Source organism: Neomonachus schauinslandi, chromosome 16 (assembly GCF_002201575.2).
Source record: "Neomonachus schauinslandi chromosome 16, ASM220157v2, whole genome shotgun sequence".
NCBI classification, from domain to species: Eukaryota; Metazoa; Chordata; class Mammalia; order Carnivora; family Phocidae; genus Neomonachus; species Neomonachus schauinslandi.
The window spans coordinates 57,705,282-57,723,967 of record NC_058418.1 but is presented as its reverse complement, the minus strand read 5'-3'; the positions used below and the strand labels follow the sequence as shown (position 1 = coordinate 57,723,967).

General features: G+C 56.1%; 1 protein-coding gene across 1 annotated transcript in view; it reads left to right on the top strand.

Annotated features, from left to right (window-relative positions):
• The window catches only part of CA5A (carbonic anhydrase 5A), a 31,321-nt gene extending 13,119 nt beyond the window's left edge, over positions 1 to 18,202 (top strand). The window contains exons 3-11 of the mRNA XM_021705169.2: positions 3,759 to 3,877; positions 6,066 to 6,161; positions 6,286 to 6,348; positions 10,360 to 10,515; positions 12,911 to 13,027; positions 16,985 to 17,190; positions 17,623 to 17,725; positions 17,941 to 17,987; positions 18,094 to 18,202. Of these exons, the coding sequence (XP_021560844.2) occupies positions 3,759 to 3,877; positions 6,066 to 6,161; positions 6,286 to 6,348; positions 10,360 to 10,515; positions 12,911 to 13,027; positions 16,985 to 17,190; positions 17,623 to 17,725; positions 17,941 to 17,987; positions 18,094 to 18,202 (1,016 nt within the window). The remainder of the gene's footprint in view (positions 1 to 3,758; positions 3,878 to 6,065; positions 6,162 to 6,285; positions 6,349 to 10,359; positions 10,516 to 12,910; positions 13,028 to 16,984; positions 17,191 to 17,622; positions 17,726 to 17,940; positions 17,988 to 18,093) is intronic.
• The last annotated feature ends 484 nt before the right edge of the window (positions 18,203 to 18,686 follow it).

Sequence of the window (18,686 nt, the reverse complement as noted above, 5' to 3'; positions counted from 1 at the left end):
GAGCGACGTGGTATCAGTGAGTCCAAGTCAGCCTGGCTCTAAAACTGGAGCCACTGCGTGATGATCTTGGAGCGTAACTACCCAGAGAGCGGGGGTGCTGGGGGGTGGCTTGCGCCGCTCCAGCCCCGACGTGTGCTGGCCCCCAGCTGTGGCTCCGGCTTGCTGGGACAATGACGGAGGCCTTGCTGGTGCAGGCGACAGATGCGGGCCCTTCGTCCTTGCCCGTCACAGCTCCGGGACTTTAGCGAGCTCCTGGGGTGGCCCCAAGGATGGGCTGGTAACACTTGGCGACGTTGCGTTATCTGCAGTTTTAACTGATTAGAGCATCTTAAACTTCTCTTGTATTTAAGCCTTAAAACAACCGTGCCCGCCAAAAGCCTGCTTCTCTTGCTGAAAGCTCTGAGCTGACAAATGCATGGCTATTAACAGCAACTGTTGCAAGCACAGAAACAACAGTTTCTGGGGACAGCAAATTTCCCCGTGGAGTCCAATTCCTCCGGGTGTTTGCAGGGTCTGGCCGTGGCTCCGGCAACTCCACAATTATGTTTCAATGCACCTGCTCAGGGACACTGCTGGGTGACACACCCACCCTCCTGGCGGCCGAGTCTGGGGGCTGGGGCCTGGCGAGCGGAAGGCCCCCTTCTCCAGAATCAGGCTTGCCTTTTTAAATAGTTTTATGAAAGAGAAATACCCTGGCACTGCACTGTCATTGTGAAAAGTCACCTTGAGGTTATTTGATCCAGGGCTGCAGCCTTAACTTGAGTTCCTAAGTTTCCCAGCAGGAAAGGCTCGTGGGCTGGAACCCCGCTGCACCAGCCGAGGGGCTGGACCTTCAAGCAGGCCTGGGATGCAGTCGCCGGGTGACTGAGGGCATTCTTGAACGTAGAAGCTGTGCTTTCTGACCTGCCTTTTCCCTCTTCCTGGGTGCACTCGGGCTGAAAGGGGCACCATGCCTGCATCAGCCAAAGGTCCAGGTTTGTCGGTGTCTCCACTGACCTGCCCCAGGGCACCGTTCCAGCCCAGCCCAGGCTATAAACCAGCCTCCTTCCTCCTCAATTGTCCTCCTAGAAAGTTCAGGTTTTGCTTATCTCCTTGTTTGTGTTTGCATATGATAAGGCTAGGGAGGTGCCGCAGCCTTGGGGGCCCGGGGTGGGGCGGGGAGAGGGGGGGAGGGGGTGTTAGGAGCTTGCCCAGGGTCGAGTCCTTCCTTTACAGAGGCCCAGACGTCACCCTGAAAGAGACACATGTCTTGGAGGCCCCGCTGAACAGGAACATTCTTTTCTGAGGTGGGCCAGGGCCCCAGGCTTCCAAAGGATGGCCTTCCATGCTTCGTTCTCCTGCGGAAGCAGACGGGCTGGAGTCTGGCTGGTGGGAGGCAGCTTCAGGGGAAGCTTCACGTCGGGGAGAGCGTGGGGCCGCGTCTGTGGGCTCCAGTCCTGTGCGGAGGGTGACCTTGGAAAAGGCTTCTGACCTTGCGCCCACAAGCCCCTCCCGTCCCCGCGGCTGCCCATCCCTGGCACCACGGGAGATTTTTCTACAAGGGCGTTTTTGGCGGGCTTCTAGCAGACATCCAGCTAGGGGTGGATTTATGCTGCATACAGCTGGTATCGCTCTTTCGGAGACCTTATGTATGTCCCTACATAGAATTCTAATTCTAATTCCCGCTTGAGCGGGAAGGGACCGCAGGAACCTTCTAGCTGGTAATCGTTTTCCAACAGATGGAGTCAAGTCCTTGAAAGTTTACATGCCGTGGAGTCACCAGCATGACTATTGTCATGACAACCCTCCACCAGGCACTCTCCCCGTCACCACCTCCGTTTATCCCACCAACACTCACTGCACGGGTGGGGAGGCTGAGGCTCGGAGGGGCCGAGCAGCTCGCTCAGGGTCACGCAGCAAGTGTGAGGCGGAGGTAAGCTGCAAGTCCAGGCCTACCTGCCGTTCCTGCCTTCTGGCGCTCTGCTTCTAGAAAGGATGGCGTCGGCCTGCGTGGGTGAGCATGCTACCGTCTCCACCGTGGTGCCCAGGCCGCCTCCTGCAGGGAAGTTGCTCAGACTCTAAGTGCCACACGCCCCCCTCAGGCTTGCCTCTTGGTCACAAACGGGTGTGTTTTGGCACGCGAGGCCACTGGTTGGCCCGCGCCACGAAGCCCCTCTGCCCCGCGGATAGAGGCTGCCAGGCAGGAGCAAGCACAGATATTTCCACTGCCCGGGTTCGTGGTCCTCTAACATCCCGAAATTGTGTTTTCTGCTTGGAAGGATCAAGTGGAAAAGGCGTGGGTTTTCGTGTCAGACCTGGGCTCAAATCCCAGCTCCCGTTGCTGGGATTACCAGCAAACTGCCCACCCTCTGCTGGTAAGCTTCAAGGCAACCCAAAACTACAAAGGGCAGTTGTAGTTCACCTACAAGTTCACCTCCCCCCCAGGGAAAAAAACCAACCCCTTTGTCATTTTAGCCACAGAAAATCTCCATTAAAGCCTTGTGATTCCAACCCACCGGGAGGCTTTCCCATCTGCAGAGCGACTCCTCCACGGTCCCGTGTTGTGCCCACCGGGATATTCGGGCTTTGGGACTTAGGACGTTTTCATATGCTTCTCTCTGTGTATTTTTAAAAATTGAAGTATAATTCACATGTGTGTGCTCAGGAGAGTCGATTTCCTCATAAAACCGTAGAACTCTACAACTAGACGAGAACTTGACGAGGTTCTAGACCAACAACCCTCATTTTCGAGTGAAGAAAGGCAGCGAGGAGCTCTATGAGCTGGTCGAGGGCAGAATCGTGAACTCAATCTGTTTTCGACTTTACCGTTCAGCTCCTCCTGCTCCTTGTACTTTTCATGGCGAAAGCAGAACTGAGAACACCACCAGCCAGGGGCCTCTGACGTTGTCAACAGCATCGGTCACCCAGAGGAGCTGATGCGGGCTGGGCCACCCCTGGCATCTGCAGGGGGGGCCTCCTGACCTGCCCCCCAGCCCAGTAGCCATGTGCTCACTTCAGTTAAAAGCAAGATGCACCACAGTTACCATTCTATCCATAGCAACACTGATGGAAATCTGTTAGCAAAGCGCAGCAGGAGCTCAGCCACCTTGTGCATGGGATTCTCAGCCCTCGCCCTGGGCTCGGGACGGTGCCCTTTAGTGCTCCATCATGGACGTTCCTGTCTGCTAACAGCTCCCGGGGAGGCCGCCCCGGGGACTGAGGGTGACTTAGAAAAGAGTCCACCAATAAAGCCCGGTCGTATAGTGAGACTACCCGGAACAGGGACTGCATGCAGGTTGGCGCTGACGGAGAAGGCAGCGTGCTGTTTCTCGGAATTTCTTTACGTGAACATCTTGCTCGTTACATATTAGTTTGTGGAATTCTTTGGTGGTGGAATTTAAGCTGCCACTTTTTCGTTCAAAAGACATTTTTTTTTTTTTTAAATTAAAGAAAAGCCTGGAAACCTTCTAGGACGGGCATGCATCTCAGAAAGGTTTTCTCTGCCTTCCGGGGGCACCAAAGGGGATGAGGTCCCTGCCGCCACCTGGTGGCAGCCCTGAGTTCTGCACCCGCTCTGGTCAGCGGGGGTCAGCTGGGGCCAGAGGGCCACAGGGACAGAGGTGAACAGACAAGAGCCGGCCTTTCACTTTGTCCTCTGTGCAGGACGTCGATCTCTCAGGAGGGAACTTGCGTGACCTCCGTGTAGGTAGATGCTGTCCCAGCAAAGGGCAGTCCAACAGACAAACTAACACACGGGTTCCTCTGGTTTCGTTTTCCAGGGATCAGCGGTGGCCCCTTGGAAAACCTCTACAAACTAAAGCAGTTCCATTTCCACTGGGGGGCGGCGAACGAGCGGGGCTCAGAGCACACGGTGGACGACCACGTGTACCCGGCAGAGGTTGGTAGACGCCATCCTCGCAGCAGCTACGTCGTGGGGGCTTTCTACGCCCCAGGCTGGCGTGTAGGGTGACCGGCCAGCCTGAGTGCCCGGGAAGGGAGCATTCCCGGGACACTGGACTCTCGGGGCTCAAACCGGAGCAGTGGGCCGCCCTACCCATCCAATCACACAGCTGTCCTAAGACCAGGGTACCGTTCACGCTTCCGTCCAACAGAAGGAGAGACCGAGGTTCTAAGAGGCTCTGGGACTTGCCAAGGTCCGCAGCTGGGATTCAAGAGCCGCTCCCTCAGCCACGTGCCCGCTGCTGGTCGATTATGGACTTAGAAGCTTCTGGTCCTTCGAGGCACTCAGGGCCTTCGACGGAGATCTGAAAATCCTTACAACAGAGATCATCTTCTTGAAGCGATGAGACGTTTGCATCATTCCAAAATGGGATTCTGTAGAGAAAATCGGTAGGGATAAATGTTAGGAGTTGGTGTTTGCAGCTGTGGGGGGGGGGGGGGGGGGAAAGGGTTTTTAAAAAACTCCCCCCCAATATTTTTTTTTGAAATTTTTCCAACATACAAAAAAACCCACAAAACCCTGCAAGGACTGTTCCGTGAGACCCCACGAGGCTGCCACCCAGATGCAATGGTTAACAGTTTGCCATATTCACCTTCTCACTCCTCTGTCCATCCACCCGTCCCTCCGTCCACCCCCCAAACACCTGACCTCCTGATGCATTTCAAGTTATGGACAATTTTTATCCTAACTTTTCGCTGCCATTGTTATGGGAGCAGGGCTACAGTTAAAATAGAGCTGGGATCCAGTCAAACTAAAACATGAACACCACCTGCAATCTCACACCCAGAGGTGACCTCTGGGGACAGTGTATAAACAGGAAGTTACACCTGTTGTTATAAGTGCGGACATGTTTACAAATAACACAAAAGCGAAGGAGTGGGGCTTGTGACATGCTCTTTCTCATTCGGCAGCATGCCTTCTGTCTTGGTAACTGTATGTCTGCACGTGGTCTTCCATGAGCAGATGCTTTAACAGAAGAGGCGGCTGCATAGAAACAAGACTGGAGCTTGGCCCCCCAGTGGCTCTCCCTGGGTCAGCCGAGCAGGGGCTGCCAGGCCCATTCTGGCCGTGCCTCTGGCCCATGCGGGAGCCTCCATTTCCTGTGGGGGTTTGGAAGGCAAATCCAGTTTGAAGGTGGGGTCCCTGAAGGAAGCAGCCTGCAGTTGGGGCATTGGGCCCAGCTGTCTTGATTTCTGGACGACTGCACTGGGACGGTGCGGGGGGGGGTGGTTTTCCAGGTGAGTCATGCACGGGCTGGGAGAGGCCAGGCCACCCTCGCTGGCCCCAGTGCCATGGCTGGGAGCACTGGGGCTCATTGGGAGTGAGGTGTCACCTGGACCCCGCACCCTTGGCAGAGGCCCCCCAGCCCTGCAACCCAGCAGCTGCACGGGGAGGGTCTCATTGACCACGACAGGCTGGAGGGCTTTCTGGACTGTCGGTGTGGACTTGAGGCTTGGGTCACCACTCAGAAAGGCCTGTAGCACAGCTCATCCTGTAAAAGGACCAATGTGCGGACACCCAGGCCCCTTCTTGGGTCTGGGCCAAGCTCAGCCTCAGCAGGACCACGAGCCCCCATCACACAGAACCCAAGCCAGACCCCGGCACCTGGCCTCCCCTGTTTCCCCGGCTCGTCCTCTGCCCCTTACTTAAATCCTTGTCAGCTGGCCAATCCTGATGCCGAGTTTGGGCTCGGGAAAACCTAAGGAGGAATGTGAGATAGGGACATAGATGAGGTTCAAAGGAGAATGACAGACGTGGGGGGAGAATGCAGTTTGGACGGCATACTCACATTAAAAACTGTGCGTCGTTTATCTGAAATTCAAATGTAACTGAGCGTCCGGGTGCCGATCTGGCAAGCTGGCTCAAGGATCTCTGAGTGAGAGCGTACCATCCCGCCGCCAAGTCCTATTTCACACCGCGAAGCCGAGCCTCCTTTCCCTCCCGCCGGAAGTGCCCAGGCCCTTGCCGTCTGAGCTTCTCTCCGAGTTTGGGAGCCCCAAGCAGGCGGCACACCTGAATCCGGTAAAACCGGGCAATGGGCGCTGGGTCCGGCCCGCAAGCCGGAGCAGATGCTATACGTCTTGCCACACCGTGATCAACGTAATTCCTTTCTTCTCTCTTTCAGCTGCATTTAGTTCACTGGAATTCGGTGAGATACCGAAATTACAAAGAAGCCGTAACGGGGGAGAACGGCGTGGCCGTGATAGGCGTGTTTCTAAAGGTAAGCTTGCTGGGGCGCGGCTCCCCCAGCGAAGCGGGTGAACCACCGTCCGTGGAGCGTGGAGTGGGCTCGCCCTCCCGCCTGCTGCCTTCACACCCCGGCCTTTCCCGTCTGTGCCATGCAGCTGGGGGCCCGGCACGAGGCACTGCAGAAGCTGGTGGAAGTCTTGCCGGAAATCAAGCATAAGGTAAGCTGCGTGGTTTGCACTCGGCACAGCCGAGAAGCACGTCTGCTTAGATTAATGACCCACTGGCAACAACAAAAGATCTAATGGGTGGAAGCGTCTGGCTGAGGGGGTCTGAGTCCCTGGTCCAGGGCTGGGACTCCCTGGGGCTGATTCCAGCGCGTCCCCAGCAGGCTCACTCCCGGACGTCCGCGGGTCCCTGCTCCCCGAGGACCCCTCCCTCCTCAGTACAGCGGGGGTGCTGGACTCCCTCCGACTTTCCCAAAATTCAGCCGCTCAGGCAGCATCTTAAGGTGTTTGCCATGTCCGCCTGTCACTGGTACTGTTCGTTACGTAGTATTTTTCCTTACACCGATCAGCCTTGAAAGACTCTTTAGACTTCTCCCAGGCAACGACATCTCCTAGGGATGATGTTTGTTTTAAAACCAACTGCAGTAAATATCTAAGTGTCATTTAGGAGTGCTCACACGCATGCCGCCTCCCACACTCCCAGTGCGGGATCTCAGGGTCACCCCATCCCGGGAGAGCAGGGAGGCCAGGGGAGGGGAGGAAGTCCAGCCCGCCGCTCGCCCTCCGCGAGTGCGTCTTCGCTCGGCCCCCCGGTGCACCTCACTGCACTAAGCTCAGCTCAAACAGACAAGGACAACCGTGCAGCTTTTCTCCAACATCAGCTGAGAAAGGACTTTGATGGACACATGGAAATTCCCAAGAAATGCAGTTTATTTGTTCAGTACCAAACAAAAGAATTCCGGACGCGAGCAGTCCTGGTGGTCCCTGGACGGGGACGGATGGGCCCGGACCTGTCGCAACAATGGCCCGAGCGGCTCCAGATGAAAGCAGGGGGCCAGCCCTTCCTCGGCGGCTTCACGGGGTCTGTTTGATGTGGGCGGTGTGTTCCCCTTGATGTTGACCTCGGGGCTGGCCCCGTGGGACCAAGACCAGATCACCCCCTGCTGCCCCGTCCACAGGCTCAGGAACTTCCCAAGGTCAAGGTGCTGGGAGCATCCTCTTCCCCGCTGGTCTGCAGCCAGAGTAAACCGAGGATGTTTTCCCCGGGCGTCCACCTCCCACACGGCGTGGCCTCCACCTCTTGGTGGGAAGGGAAGGACCTGGCCGCGATGGGCTGTTTACTCTGGGGGCTGCTTTCCTTCCACGGAAGCTCTGGAGCGCGTCTGGCTCCCCAGGGCCATCTGGGTGTCAGCGAGGGTGACAGGGAAGGTGCCTGGGCCTCGCTTCTGGGCCTGACGCTCGTCTTTGGCCTCAGCTTCCTAACCTGAGAAGTAAGAGTGAGCTCCTAGGACACAAAAGGTCCAGCCTGCAGGGTGGGCGTCTGTGCCTCCCAGGTCGGGGATGGGGTCCCGTTAGACTCAGTGGCCCCTCTCTGCGCCCCATGCTGGGTGCCCCCAACGTCCAGAGCCATTCTTTATATTGGCAATGTTAGACGCCATCTCTGTGGCCTGCCGTTCTGTGGTTCTGACAAATGCGTCGTCATGGATCCTCCCAAAACTTTAATTGGCGGCAAAGCTGTGGCGGGGGCATCCAGCTGGCCCTCCACACAGGCCGCCGCCTTTACCCCCACCCCTGCAGCCCCAGGGAAGGAGGGACAGCCAGCTTTGGGGTGGGACAGACTCCCGCAGCGTCTGGGCTCTGCCGCCGATTACGTGGCTTTGGGAAAGTCACGTCTACATACCCCGTCGTTCCTCTTTAATAAAGTAGAAACACCTCTCGCGGGTGGATCTGAAACCTCGCAGTCACAGCCTCGGAAGCCCGTTCGGGAGAGGGGGAGGCACGTGGATTTGCCACGGTGCTCCCCCGCCCCCCACACTTCTTGCATTTCGTCCCAAGTGCACCTGTGACCTGCTTCCTTCACGACATCACCAGAGCACACAGGGTGATGTCATCAGCCTCGAGAGGGCCTGGGAGTTCCGACACGCCCCCCACGGAGGAACCGTGCCTTCAGACACAGGGTCTGGGGACGAGCGTGTCCGCCCCGTGCCTGGACGCCCTCCGGCAGTGCCGCCCGGGGCCTACAGCTCCGGTACCTCGGCGCTGGCTAGCGCGGCGTTGCTCCCAGGCCTGCGCCCGCGGCCTTGGTCTCCCTGGCTTTCCAGAGCAGCAGGGACCATGGTCCTGAGCCTGCCAACCCGAGGGACCCCAAGAGACCCTTCTGTCACTGAGCAAAAGCCTGCTGGAGGGCCCCTGGCTGAAGAACCAATAGGTCCTCCTTTGTCTGCACCCTTCCCTCACCCTGCACTGTGCTGAGTGGCAACCAGATTGCAGGCCCGGGACTCCTGCCCCTGCTGGTGGATTTCTTCAGGGGTTCCCTAGTCCTGGGCAGAAGCAGGGGGTCCCCTCCTGCAGGCTCCCTGCCCTCCACCGCTTTACTGCTTTGGTTTCTCACTCCCTCCTTCCAGCCAGGTGGCCTCTGTGCTATTCCTCAAGCCCTTCAGGCCACACCCTGCCTCAGGGCCTTTGCACTGGCTCTGCCCACTCTCTGGAAGGCTCTTCCTCCAGAAACCTGCAGCCCTCTTCCTTCACCCCTTCCAAGTCTTCACTCAAACGTGTCCTTCTCTATGAGGCCTTGAGGACTATCCCTTCTTAACATGCCAACCGCTAAACCCCCAACCCAGCATTTCTGATCCCACTGCCCTAATTAAGTGTCCTCCGTCATGCTTACTGTGGTGGGAGCGACTTGATATTTCACTTACTTATTTTGTGTGTGCTCTGCTTTTCTCTGGTAAAAGGTGAGTCCCGTGAACGTGGGTAGTTTGTCCTCTCTGTCTCCTCCTGCCCCCCCTCCCCGTGCCCAACATAGAGTCAGGTGCGTACAACGTAGCTGTGGGCAAATGAATGAAGGAGGTGCCCCATCCATGACCCCCGAAACGCAGAGGGGCAGCTGTCCCCGATCCTTTGATGGAGGCTGGAAAGCCAGTAGGCACGGATTCTGACCAGAGGCTCCCACGTGGGGGAGGCGCTGACATGAGCCCCCCTCGGCTGCAGCACGGGGAGCTTGGTGCTTGGTGGTCAAGAACAGCATCCAGAGAAGGAGAATCCTGGCATAATGGTAAGGGCAGCCTGCTTCAAAGAGAACACCAACTGTCTAGAAAGAGTAATATTTTCTGAGGCAGCCCTTGTGGGAAACAGTCCGGTGGTTCCTCAAAACTTAAACACAGAATTACCGTGGGATCCAGTACGTGCCCTTCTGGATATGTCCCCCAAGTAACTGAAAGCAAGGTCTTGAAGAGACATGGGTGCATCATGTTCACAAGAGCATCCCTCACAATAGGCCAGAGGTGCAAGCGTCTGTTTTGGGATGAATGGATTAGCAAAACGCGGTCGATCCATGCAGTGGAATATTAGGAAGGCTTTTCTGACACCTGCCACAGTGTGCATGGACTTGGAGGGGACTGTGCGGAGTGAGGTCGGCCCGTCACAACAGGACCAACGCTGTGCGGCTCTGCTCACACGAGGCCCCCCGAGGACTCAGATCCACAGGCACGGGAAGTAGATGGGGGGGCAGCGCTGGTGCCGGGGGTGGGACGCGGGGGTTGCCTAACGGGGACAGAGTTTGCTTAGGAAGATGGGAATGTCCTGGAGATGGATGGTGGCTGGCGGTGGTCACACCACGTGAACGTACCTAGGGCCACAGAACTGTATGCTTAAACATGGTTAGGATGGTCAATTTCATGTTATGTGTGTTATTTTACCATTGTTTTAAAAAAATGTCATGTTTTCACAGCGGAGGTATGCAAACAAGAATAACTTAGAAAGGAAACGTGTAAGCATTTGGTGGGCATCCCTGCTCTGCACAGGAGGGTCACATTTTCTTTACTGCTTCCAAATGTGACGACCACGGCCTCACCGTCTTTATCCCGGGAACAAACCTGTCCCGTGAAGGCCTGGTCGCTGGGATAAAGATGGGACACCATCCCCTTCCTGCCAGCACCCCCCCCCCCCCCCGCCACCACCGTCTCTGCCTGAGACCCGACGCCGCCTGCGGTCTTGGTCTCTCAGGGTGCACGGGCTGCCGTGGGCCCCTTCCAGCCCTCCCGTCTCCTGCCCGCCTGTCGGGACTACTGGACCTACCCCGGCTCCCTCACCACGCCTCCGCTCAGCGAGTCGGTCACCTGGATCATCCAGAAGCAGCCTGTCGAAGTGGCTCAGAGCCAGGTGAGCTGCACCGGAACCGGCGTGGGGGGAAGGGACTGAGGGCTCAAGTCCTGTTTGGGGCCACCGAGACACTGTGAGTGTGTGTCACGGGTTTCATTGTCCGGTGTGGTTTGGATTTTCCAGCTAAACAGGAGCTAGGTGGACAGTTACACTCTGGCTCTGTCTTAATCTTCAGCGGTTTTGAATTCAGGCGTGGCAAGTCTCCCTGATGACAAATGGCTGAACGAGGTCAGGGCTTTGCTCTGTCGTGTGTGTCGGTCTAAAGCTACTTTAGCAAGAACAGAAGTGACGTTAGAATTGGGACATGGGTCCCCACGATGGGACCTCTGTAGGTATTTGTAGGTGAACAAATTAACCAAGGAAGGAGTATCGTCGATGAATTTTGCAAAGCCGTGAAAGAAGTAGGATCATTGAAGGAGAGGAGGAGATTTTAGAGTTTTTTTCCCCCTTCTTTGGATGATAGAACAGTAAATAATTGAGTTTGCTGAGGTTTCTCTCACGGGCTGTATTAAGTTATACACATTGAGAGAAAATTCCAGAAGGATTAGGTCAGTCAGCTATTGCTACAACAATGCTGGTTAACAAACCACCCCAAAACTCAATGGCTCCTAACAAGCATCTATTTTTCCTGCTTTGGGTCTGTGGGTTGTCTGTGGATGGCAGGGTGTTGGGGTTTGGGTCAGGCCCAGGTTGTCTCGTGCTCCTTGGACCAGTGGCTACCCAGAGCTGGGTCCATGGTGCATGACAGAAATGCAAAAGACCAGCAGACCCCACATGCTCTCATGCTGCTGGCCACAGCAGGTCCCAGTGGCTGAGGTCCGGGGGCGGGGAGGAGGTGAGCGAGCGCTCACAGAGTAATGCCCTAATCTGGCACACAAACTTACACCAGAAATTTAATACTGGATGTCCCAGGATTTCTGCACTGGTTCTAATTTCCTTCCTCTTCCTTTTCTAAATAGTCTCCCCCCACCGCCACCCAAAGTAAGTAGATATTACTTGTTAACACTTAAAAAACTTAGAGTATCTTTTTCTCTGGAAATCTCAAGAATGCGGAGACATCGTGTCTGTGTCAGGCATTCAGAGTCTGGGGATGACAGACATGCAGCAAGCTCGTGGCCGCGGCCCCTGTCCCCATGCAGGGTGGGCCTTCCCTGCCAGTCTCTTTCTGAGGCTCCGGCCTCGTGATGCTGCAAACATCCTCTCTCTCGTGCAGAAGTCATGGAATGACGCTGTTTGCTTTGGAAGGCAGACAGATCCACTCTTCTCCCAAACCAGAACTGTTAGTGACACCAGGAGGACCCTGGTCGACAAATGGCCCCTGGTCACCAAGACCCCTTCTGTCCCTCAGCACACACGTAATGAGCACCCATGCATGCCGGGTATTGCAGCTGAAGCGGGTGGGAGACGGGTAGCAGCAGATGCAGTGATGAGGTCCATCAAGAACAGTCTCTGCACGCTGCTGTTTGGGAGGAAATAGAAACACGAGCTAATTATTTTAAGACGGGGGTGAGTATTAAACAGCAATGCAGAGCAGAAGCCCCTTACCCCAAGCAGAGGAACTGGGGAGGTGGTGGGGGGTTGGGGGGGAGAGAAGCTGCCTTCCTAAGCGAGCCAACAGCAGGTGCAGGGCATCCTGTGCCTGAGCCCCGGGAGCCTGGGTCCTCCGTGCCCTCCGTGACCCTGGGGGCAGCCGCCAGCTTGCTCCACACGTGGTCACTGTGTAGACACAACCCAGCTCCATTGGTCATCGAACATGCGAGTGATCCTCGCAGAGCTCCTCGGTATATTCGGAGAACAAATGAGGTGATAAAAAATGGACTTTTAGCTCCTTCAGTGAGAAGCGAGTCAAATGTTACTTCCTGTTGTATGTACTCGCTTAGTTTTTATGTTATAGGTGTTCGTTGACTGCTGCTGCATGGCAACTCCCAACGTTAGAGGCTTGAGGAAACGATCACCGTCAGAATCCCCCTGAGTTGCCGGGGGTCAGAGTATGGGGTGGTTCCGGCTTGGGATCGCTTGTGGCGTTGCAGTCAGATGTCCTGTGGGCTCTGAAAGCTTGAGCCGGGCTGGAGGCTCACTTGGCGGCCGGCAAGCCGGTGCTGGCTGTTGGCCGTGGGCCTCGGCTCCCCTCGTGGGTGCCGCTTGGCCGTCCTCACTACACGGCGGCTGGCTTCTCCAGCAAGGATGCAGGAAACCAAGGCAGAAGCTTCGACGCCTCTTCTGACCGCGCTTGGGCGTCCCCTCCGCCGCCTCGTGCTGGCTGTGCGCGGCCATCCCTGATTCAGTGTGTGGGCAGGGGTGGGACGGAGCACAAGTGCGCACGGCAGGAGGGCCTTCTGGGAGCTGGTTCACTCCGTACCTGCACGCAGCCCACTCTGGTTGCTCTCTATTGCAGCTGGCTGCCTTTCGCACGCTCCTGTCTTCCGCGCTTGGTGAAGAAGAGCATTCAATGGTGGACAACTACCGTCCGCTTCAACCCCTGATGAACCGGAAGGTCCGTTCATCCTTCCAGGCTGCGGAAGGGGGCATCTGAGTGAATGTCACCTCTGACACTAAAAAGAGAGAAAGAGATCATTGTTTCAGTCACTGTGTGTTTCAGTTGCGGGGAAAAGAAACCACCTCAAAGAAGCCTCAGTAGGGTAGGGAACGGAAATGTGGGGACACGGGCTATCTCGGCGCCTACGGCAATGCCCGAACAAGCCCCAGCTGACCCGGGCCACCCGCCCATGCTTCCTTGTCTCAGACAGGCGCCCTCTGTCTCTCCACACTCATGGCCCCCGCGTGCTTCCCGAGGGACGGGGACCCACATGAGTCTTCCCCGCCTCCAGACTCCTGGGCATCTCAGTGTCCTGGGACTGTTGTGACAGATAACCAGACCGGAGGGGCTAACCCCACAGCGACATGTTCCTTCACAGTTCTAGAAGCCCAGTTTGAAGGTGTCGGGGGGCTGGCGGGAAACCTTGGCTTCCTGGCCTGGCCCGGCCCCTGAGGCCGCCTGCGTTCCCCGGCTCGAGCCCCCGCTCCGGCTTCACGGCCTAGGGGGTTTCCAATGTGGCCGCTCAGGACCTGGTGCCGTTCAGTTGTGGTCATTCTGCTTTTTTTTTTTAATTGTAATGAAACACACACCACATAAATTACCATCTTACCCATTTCCAAGTGAACGGGTCTGTGGCGTTTATTGCGTTCAAAATGGTGTGCAGCTGTCCCCACCGCCCCACCCCAGAGCTCTCTGCATCTTGCAAAACTGGAACTCTGCCCCCCCACCCCCCAGTTCGCACTCCCTGCCCACACCCGCCCCCAGCCCCCAGCAGCCCCGATTCGAGGGTCTGTCTCTGCGATTCTGACTGCGCTACAATAAAACCGTTATGATATGGAACCGTTACGATATTTGTGCTTTCGTGACTGGCTTCTTTCACTTAGCGTGAAACGTCCCCAGCGTTCACCCGTCCTAAAGCTTGTGTTAGAGCTTTCTTCCTTTGTGAGGCTGAGGAACATCCTGATCGATAATGGCATTTTTATTCTCACAGCATCACAAATATTCCCCTCTGGTAGCGATGCAAAGCTACGAACAACCCATCGTGTTATCTCCCAACATTACCTTTCTGAGCTGAGGCACAGTGAGACATGCACATAAGCATTGCATGTTTTCTTCCTCTTCCTTTCCTAAATAGTCTTTTCCCCCCTAAAGTAAGTAGGTATTACTTGTTTAGATTTTTAAAAACTTAGAGTATCTTTTTCTCTGGAAATGTCAAGAATGCGGAGACGGCCTGCCTGTGTCGGGGATTCAGAGTCCGGGTCCGGACAGACACACCACGGCCCCATCCCTGCGCGGAAAATACAGAATCCACCGAGATGCAGCAAAAAAACCTCCATTTCATTTCGGGGAGCTAAAGAATAAATAGACTCTTTACAGTCCACAAATAGCATCTCGAATCAAAGAGAACGTATGATATGGATGTGGTTTGTCTTGGCAGAGATTTTTATTTTTCCCCAATCTCAGAGCCTCCCGTGGTGTTTCCACAATTTGCAGTCTGGCTTTGGGCGATTCGAGGCTCTGGCCTCCACTGCAGAGAAAGCAACCCGACCTCCTTGCACACCGTCTTCGCTGGGAAAGCTCACCCTCACGGTGCCTGTCCCGTTACAATGCCTCGTCCAGATGCAGCCCCACAGGCCCTCCAGGGTGCCCACAGAGCCTGCGGAGGCAGCTCCGTTCCAGCAAGCATGGGTGCGCCGGTGATGGGTGGGGGGCCTGGCTGTTAGCCTGGGTGTGGAGCTGGGGGAGGACGGTCGAGGAGAAGAGGATAGCGTAAAGTCTGGTTCAGACCAAAAACACTTCTTGTCCTCTGAGGAAACGTCACGATGCCTGAATCTTGAGTGAGGTGGGCTTTCGTGCACAGGGAGAGTGTCCTGTGGTGGCCAAACAAGTTGCCCCAAACTCAGTGGCTTCCAACAATATGCATTTATTGCCTTACAGTCTGGAGGGCAGAGGGCAGACATGGGTCTCAGGGAGCGACAGTCAAGGTGCGGGCAGGCTGGTTCCCGCTGGAGGCTTCTGGCTGTTTCTGGGCTTCCCCAACGGCTAGAGGTGCCCCGTCCCTTGGCTCAGGGCCCCTCCTAAGACCGCCTTCAAAGCATGTCACTACCACCGGCCTCTGCCTCCATCACCACAGCGTCCCTCTGACTCGGACCCTCCACCTCCCTCTTACAAGGACCTTGTGAGGGGCCCACCCGCATTGTCCAGGCTCATCTCCTCACCTCCAGATCCTTAATCCCATCTGCAAAGTCCCTTTGCCATGTGAGGTCACACATCCACAGATCTGGGGATTAGGACGAGGACGCCTTGGGCCATTATTCAGCCGTCCACGCTGTATGCACAAAACTGCACTGAGACTGGTCTCCTCTGAAGGTGGGGGGGGAGGGGACAGATTGGGAAAGGTGCCAGGGAAACACAGGGGTGGGAGGGAGGGACGTTGAAAATGCTCCAGAGCTGCGCTGTCCAATAGCCTTTCCTGTAATGGCGGAATGTTCCAGAACTGTGCTGTCTGATAGCACTTTCTGGGATGGTGGAATGTTCCAGCACTGTGCTGTCCGATAGCACTTTCTGGGATGTTCCAGAATAGCATTGTCCGATATGGCAGCTCTTGGATACACATGGCCATTGAGCACTTAAACTGGGTTAAGTGCAACTGAGGAACGGAACTGTAACTATACGTAATTTTAATTACTTGAATTCAAATGCCTCTCATGACCAGCCAGTGGCTGCCATGCTGGACAGCACAGCTCTCTAATGGGACCTGGGCAGGTATATTACTTGACTGCCCACTTGAGAGCTGAGGTTTCTGAGGCCCTGCCGACAGGACATGAGGCCACCTGGGATGTCAAGTCCATCACGTCTGTGGGCATCACAAAATTGCTACCAGCAGGTGACCGGCGCCTCCAAGGGAAGGCAGCTCTGTACTGATCAGGACACAGGTCATTCGTTTGCAACAGAAATGGCTTAAAATAAACATGTTTTGACTCTTAAGAGGACTGAGTTCGGTGGTGACGCTAGGTGAGAGGATTGGCTCGAGGCCGTCAGAAGAGATATCGAAGGAAGAACTCACCGAAATGGACATGTTTCTGTTCCACGTCTAAGCTCATGTCCCCGGTCACTTCATTCATAATTAAGAGGAGTTTATTGAACAGCAGAGCACATGTCCGATTGCATGGGCCCAGCCCTCACCCCCAAAGCTTGCAGTTCCCTTGCTCTGGGGAACGGTGTTTGAGAAAGCTCCCCAAGTGACTGGCTTGGGTGGCTAGGGACAAGACCCTGGCCATCCCACTTAGCTGTTGTAATAAGCTCTATGGGCATTCTGGGAAACAGCCTCCAGGTTTTAATGGGGAAATTGAGGCTCACTTGAGAGATGGCGACTCACCCAGGAAGAGGCGGAGATGGGAGAGAGAGCCGCTCTCTAACGGGAGGTGGTTCGCCAGGGCCCGGGCAGTGCTCGGTTCTTGCCTCCTCTGATGTGTGCAGTTAAAGACGAGAAAAAAGGCCGCCTCACATTGGAAAGATCAAGTCCTGAACTATACCGTTCAGTGAAAAATCTCGTGCTATCAGACCCTGCAGTCACATTTGGATGGATGCTTCCATCCAAAGAGGTGCCCACTCAGACGTCCCGCAATTTCTGAGAACCACACTTGCAGATTATGAAGGCATGTGGGGACTTGGAGAATAGGCTCTCTGTGCCATCCCTTTCCACGGGGACTTTGGGGGCAGAGAAAGGCCCAAGGGTGCAGAGGGGCCTTGCAAGAGGAAGAGCAGAGCCTGGGCTTGGTTCTACCCGCCACGCGGTAACACCGTGTCCCAACCAGAATTCCAAGGGCAGGTGGGAGAACTTTCATCCTCGTGTTTCATGCTGATGTAAGCCTTTCCTCTGAGGGCACGGACGCCTTTGAAAGTCTCCTGGTAGGTGTTTTCTTTTGTCAGTTATTTTTAAAAGCCGGTGTTAACCCTGGGACACTGAGACCCTCCCGGGAGCCACACCGAGCCTGGATGCATTGCACTGAAACCACAAACACCCCAAGAGGAAAGACGTGGCTCTCAGCCCTCAAAGCAATGGTACAAAAAACAAACACAGACGCTCCCACTCCCTGTCCTGAGCGGCTGCCAGATGCGGAGGTCAAGGTCCGCAGGTTTGTGGGACCGGCTCTCAGTGTGCTGCAATCGTGGCTGAGGCCCTATTGTGGAAACTCTGGCCTAAACTTGAAAGCTCAAAGACTCCTCCCTGTGCTTTTATGTTATTTTCTCATTTTTAAAAATACAAATGTGTAAGAAGTGCCCGGTTCCTGGCAAATTGCTGTCCCTCCCTCCCTCCCCTTCACTTCCTAACCGGAGAACCAGAGATGCTCTCTCCTGGTGGGCCGCAGGGCTGACTGAATCCCCTCCGCGCTGCCCCTAGGGACAAGACCCACTGCGAATCCTTATGTGGACCACCCCTGCCCACCTCCCCACCCCCCACCCAGTCTGCACCAGCCAGGAGTCTGGGCCCCTCTCACCCCGTGTCTCCTCGGCCTGGACATCCCGCTCTCCCACCTGCTGCCCTCTGCTCCCCCACGTCTCCGCAGAAACACTGGGAACATGAGGCCCCCAGAGCCCTCGGCCTTCACCGGGGTTCCTCGTCCTGTGCGCTCGGCCTCCTGCCAGAAGGCACCCACCAACTCCATCTCAGTAAACAGCACCTCTACCCCCAGTGCTAAGGCCAGCCTTGAGGAGCCCCTCAGAGCCCCTGCCTCTGGCTCCCTGCATCCCAGACAGCCGTGGATCCTGTTGGTGACAGCCCTAGTCCGTCACGTGCTCTAGATCCGTTCGCTGTCCTCCGTGGTCTGTGCCGCACCCCAGCTGGATTGCGCCACTAGCCTCTTGAGGCCCCCCCTTCTTTCTAGCTCTCCCTGTCCCCACCTAACCCACTCTTCTCCTACCACGCCTGCAGGTCAAGCTCCCTTCCGTGTTGGCCTCTGAGTGCGGGGTCCTCTCTGCCGGCACTGCTGCCCCACAGCTGTTTGAGTGAGCCCCCTTCTTCGTCCTCCTCCCTGCAGCCCTCCAGCCCTGCGCTTGGACAGGGCACTCATCCTGTCCCTGGTCCACGGCTTGCTTCCCTGCAAGAGTGGTGTCCTCATCTACCTGCTGACTTGCAGCCCAGAATAAACACTCATCTGTGGAAACTGAGTGAGGTACTCCGACCCATAACGCTCAGGTGCTACCTGCCCTCTCCAAGTCAGCCAGGCGTGCTCTTGCCTTGGGCCTCGGGTCATGCTCTTCCCTCTCCTGGGAATGCCCTTCCCCTCCTGGTTCTGCTCATAAACTTCTACCATGCAAGGCTCAGCCCAAGTGCCTCCTCCGCAGTGATTCTTTCCTCGGCACCCCCCCAGAGAACTGACCCTCTCTGTGCTACTGCATGTCCTATTGATGTGTGTGAAAGCAAGTGAGGGAGAGTGTGAAGCAGTATGGAACAGCGTGGAGAAGATGTGAAACAGCATGGAACAGCAAAACCAGCATGGAGTGCCATGGAGCAGCTAGGAGCAGCATGGAATAGACATGGAACAGCATGGAGCAGCATGGAACAGATACGGAGCAGAATGGAACAGCATAACCAGCATGGAGCACCATGGAGCAGCTAGGAGCAGCATGG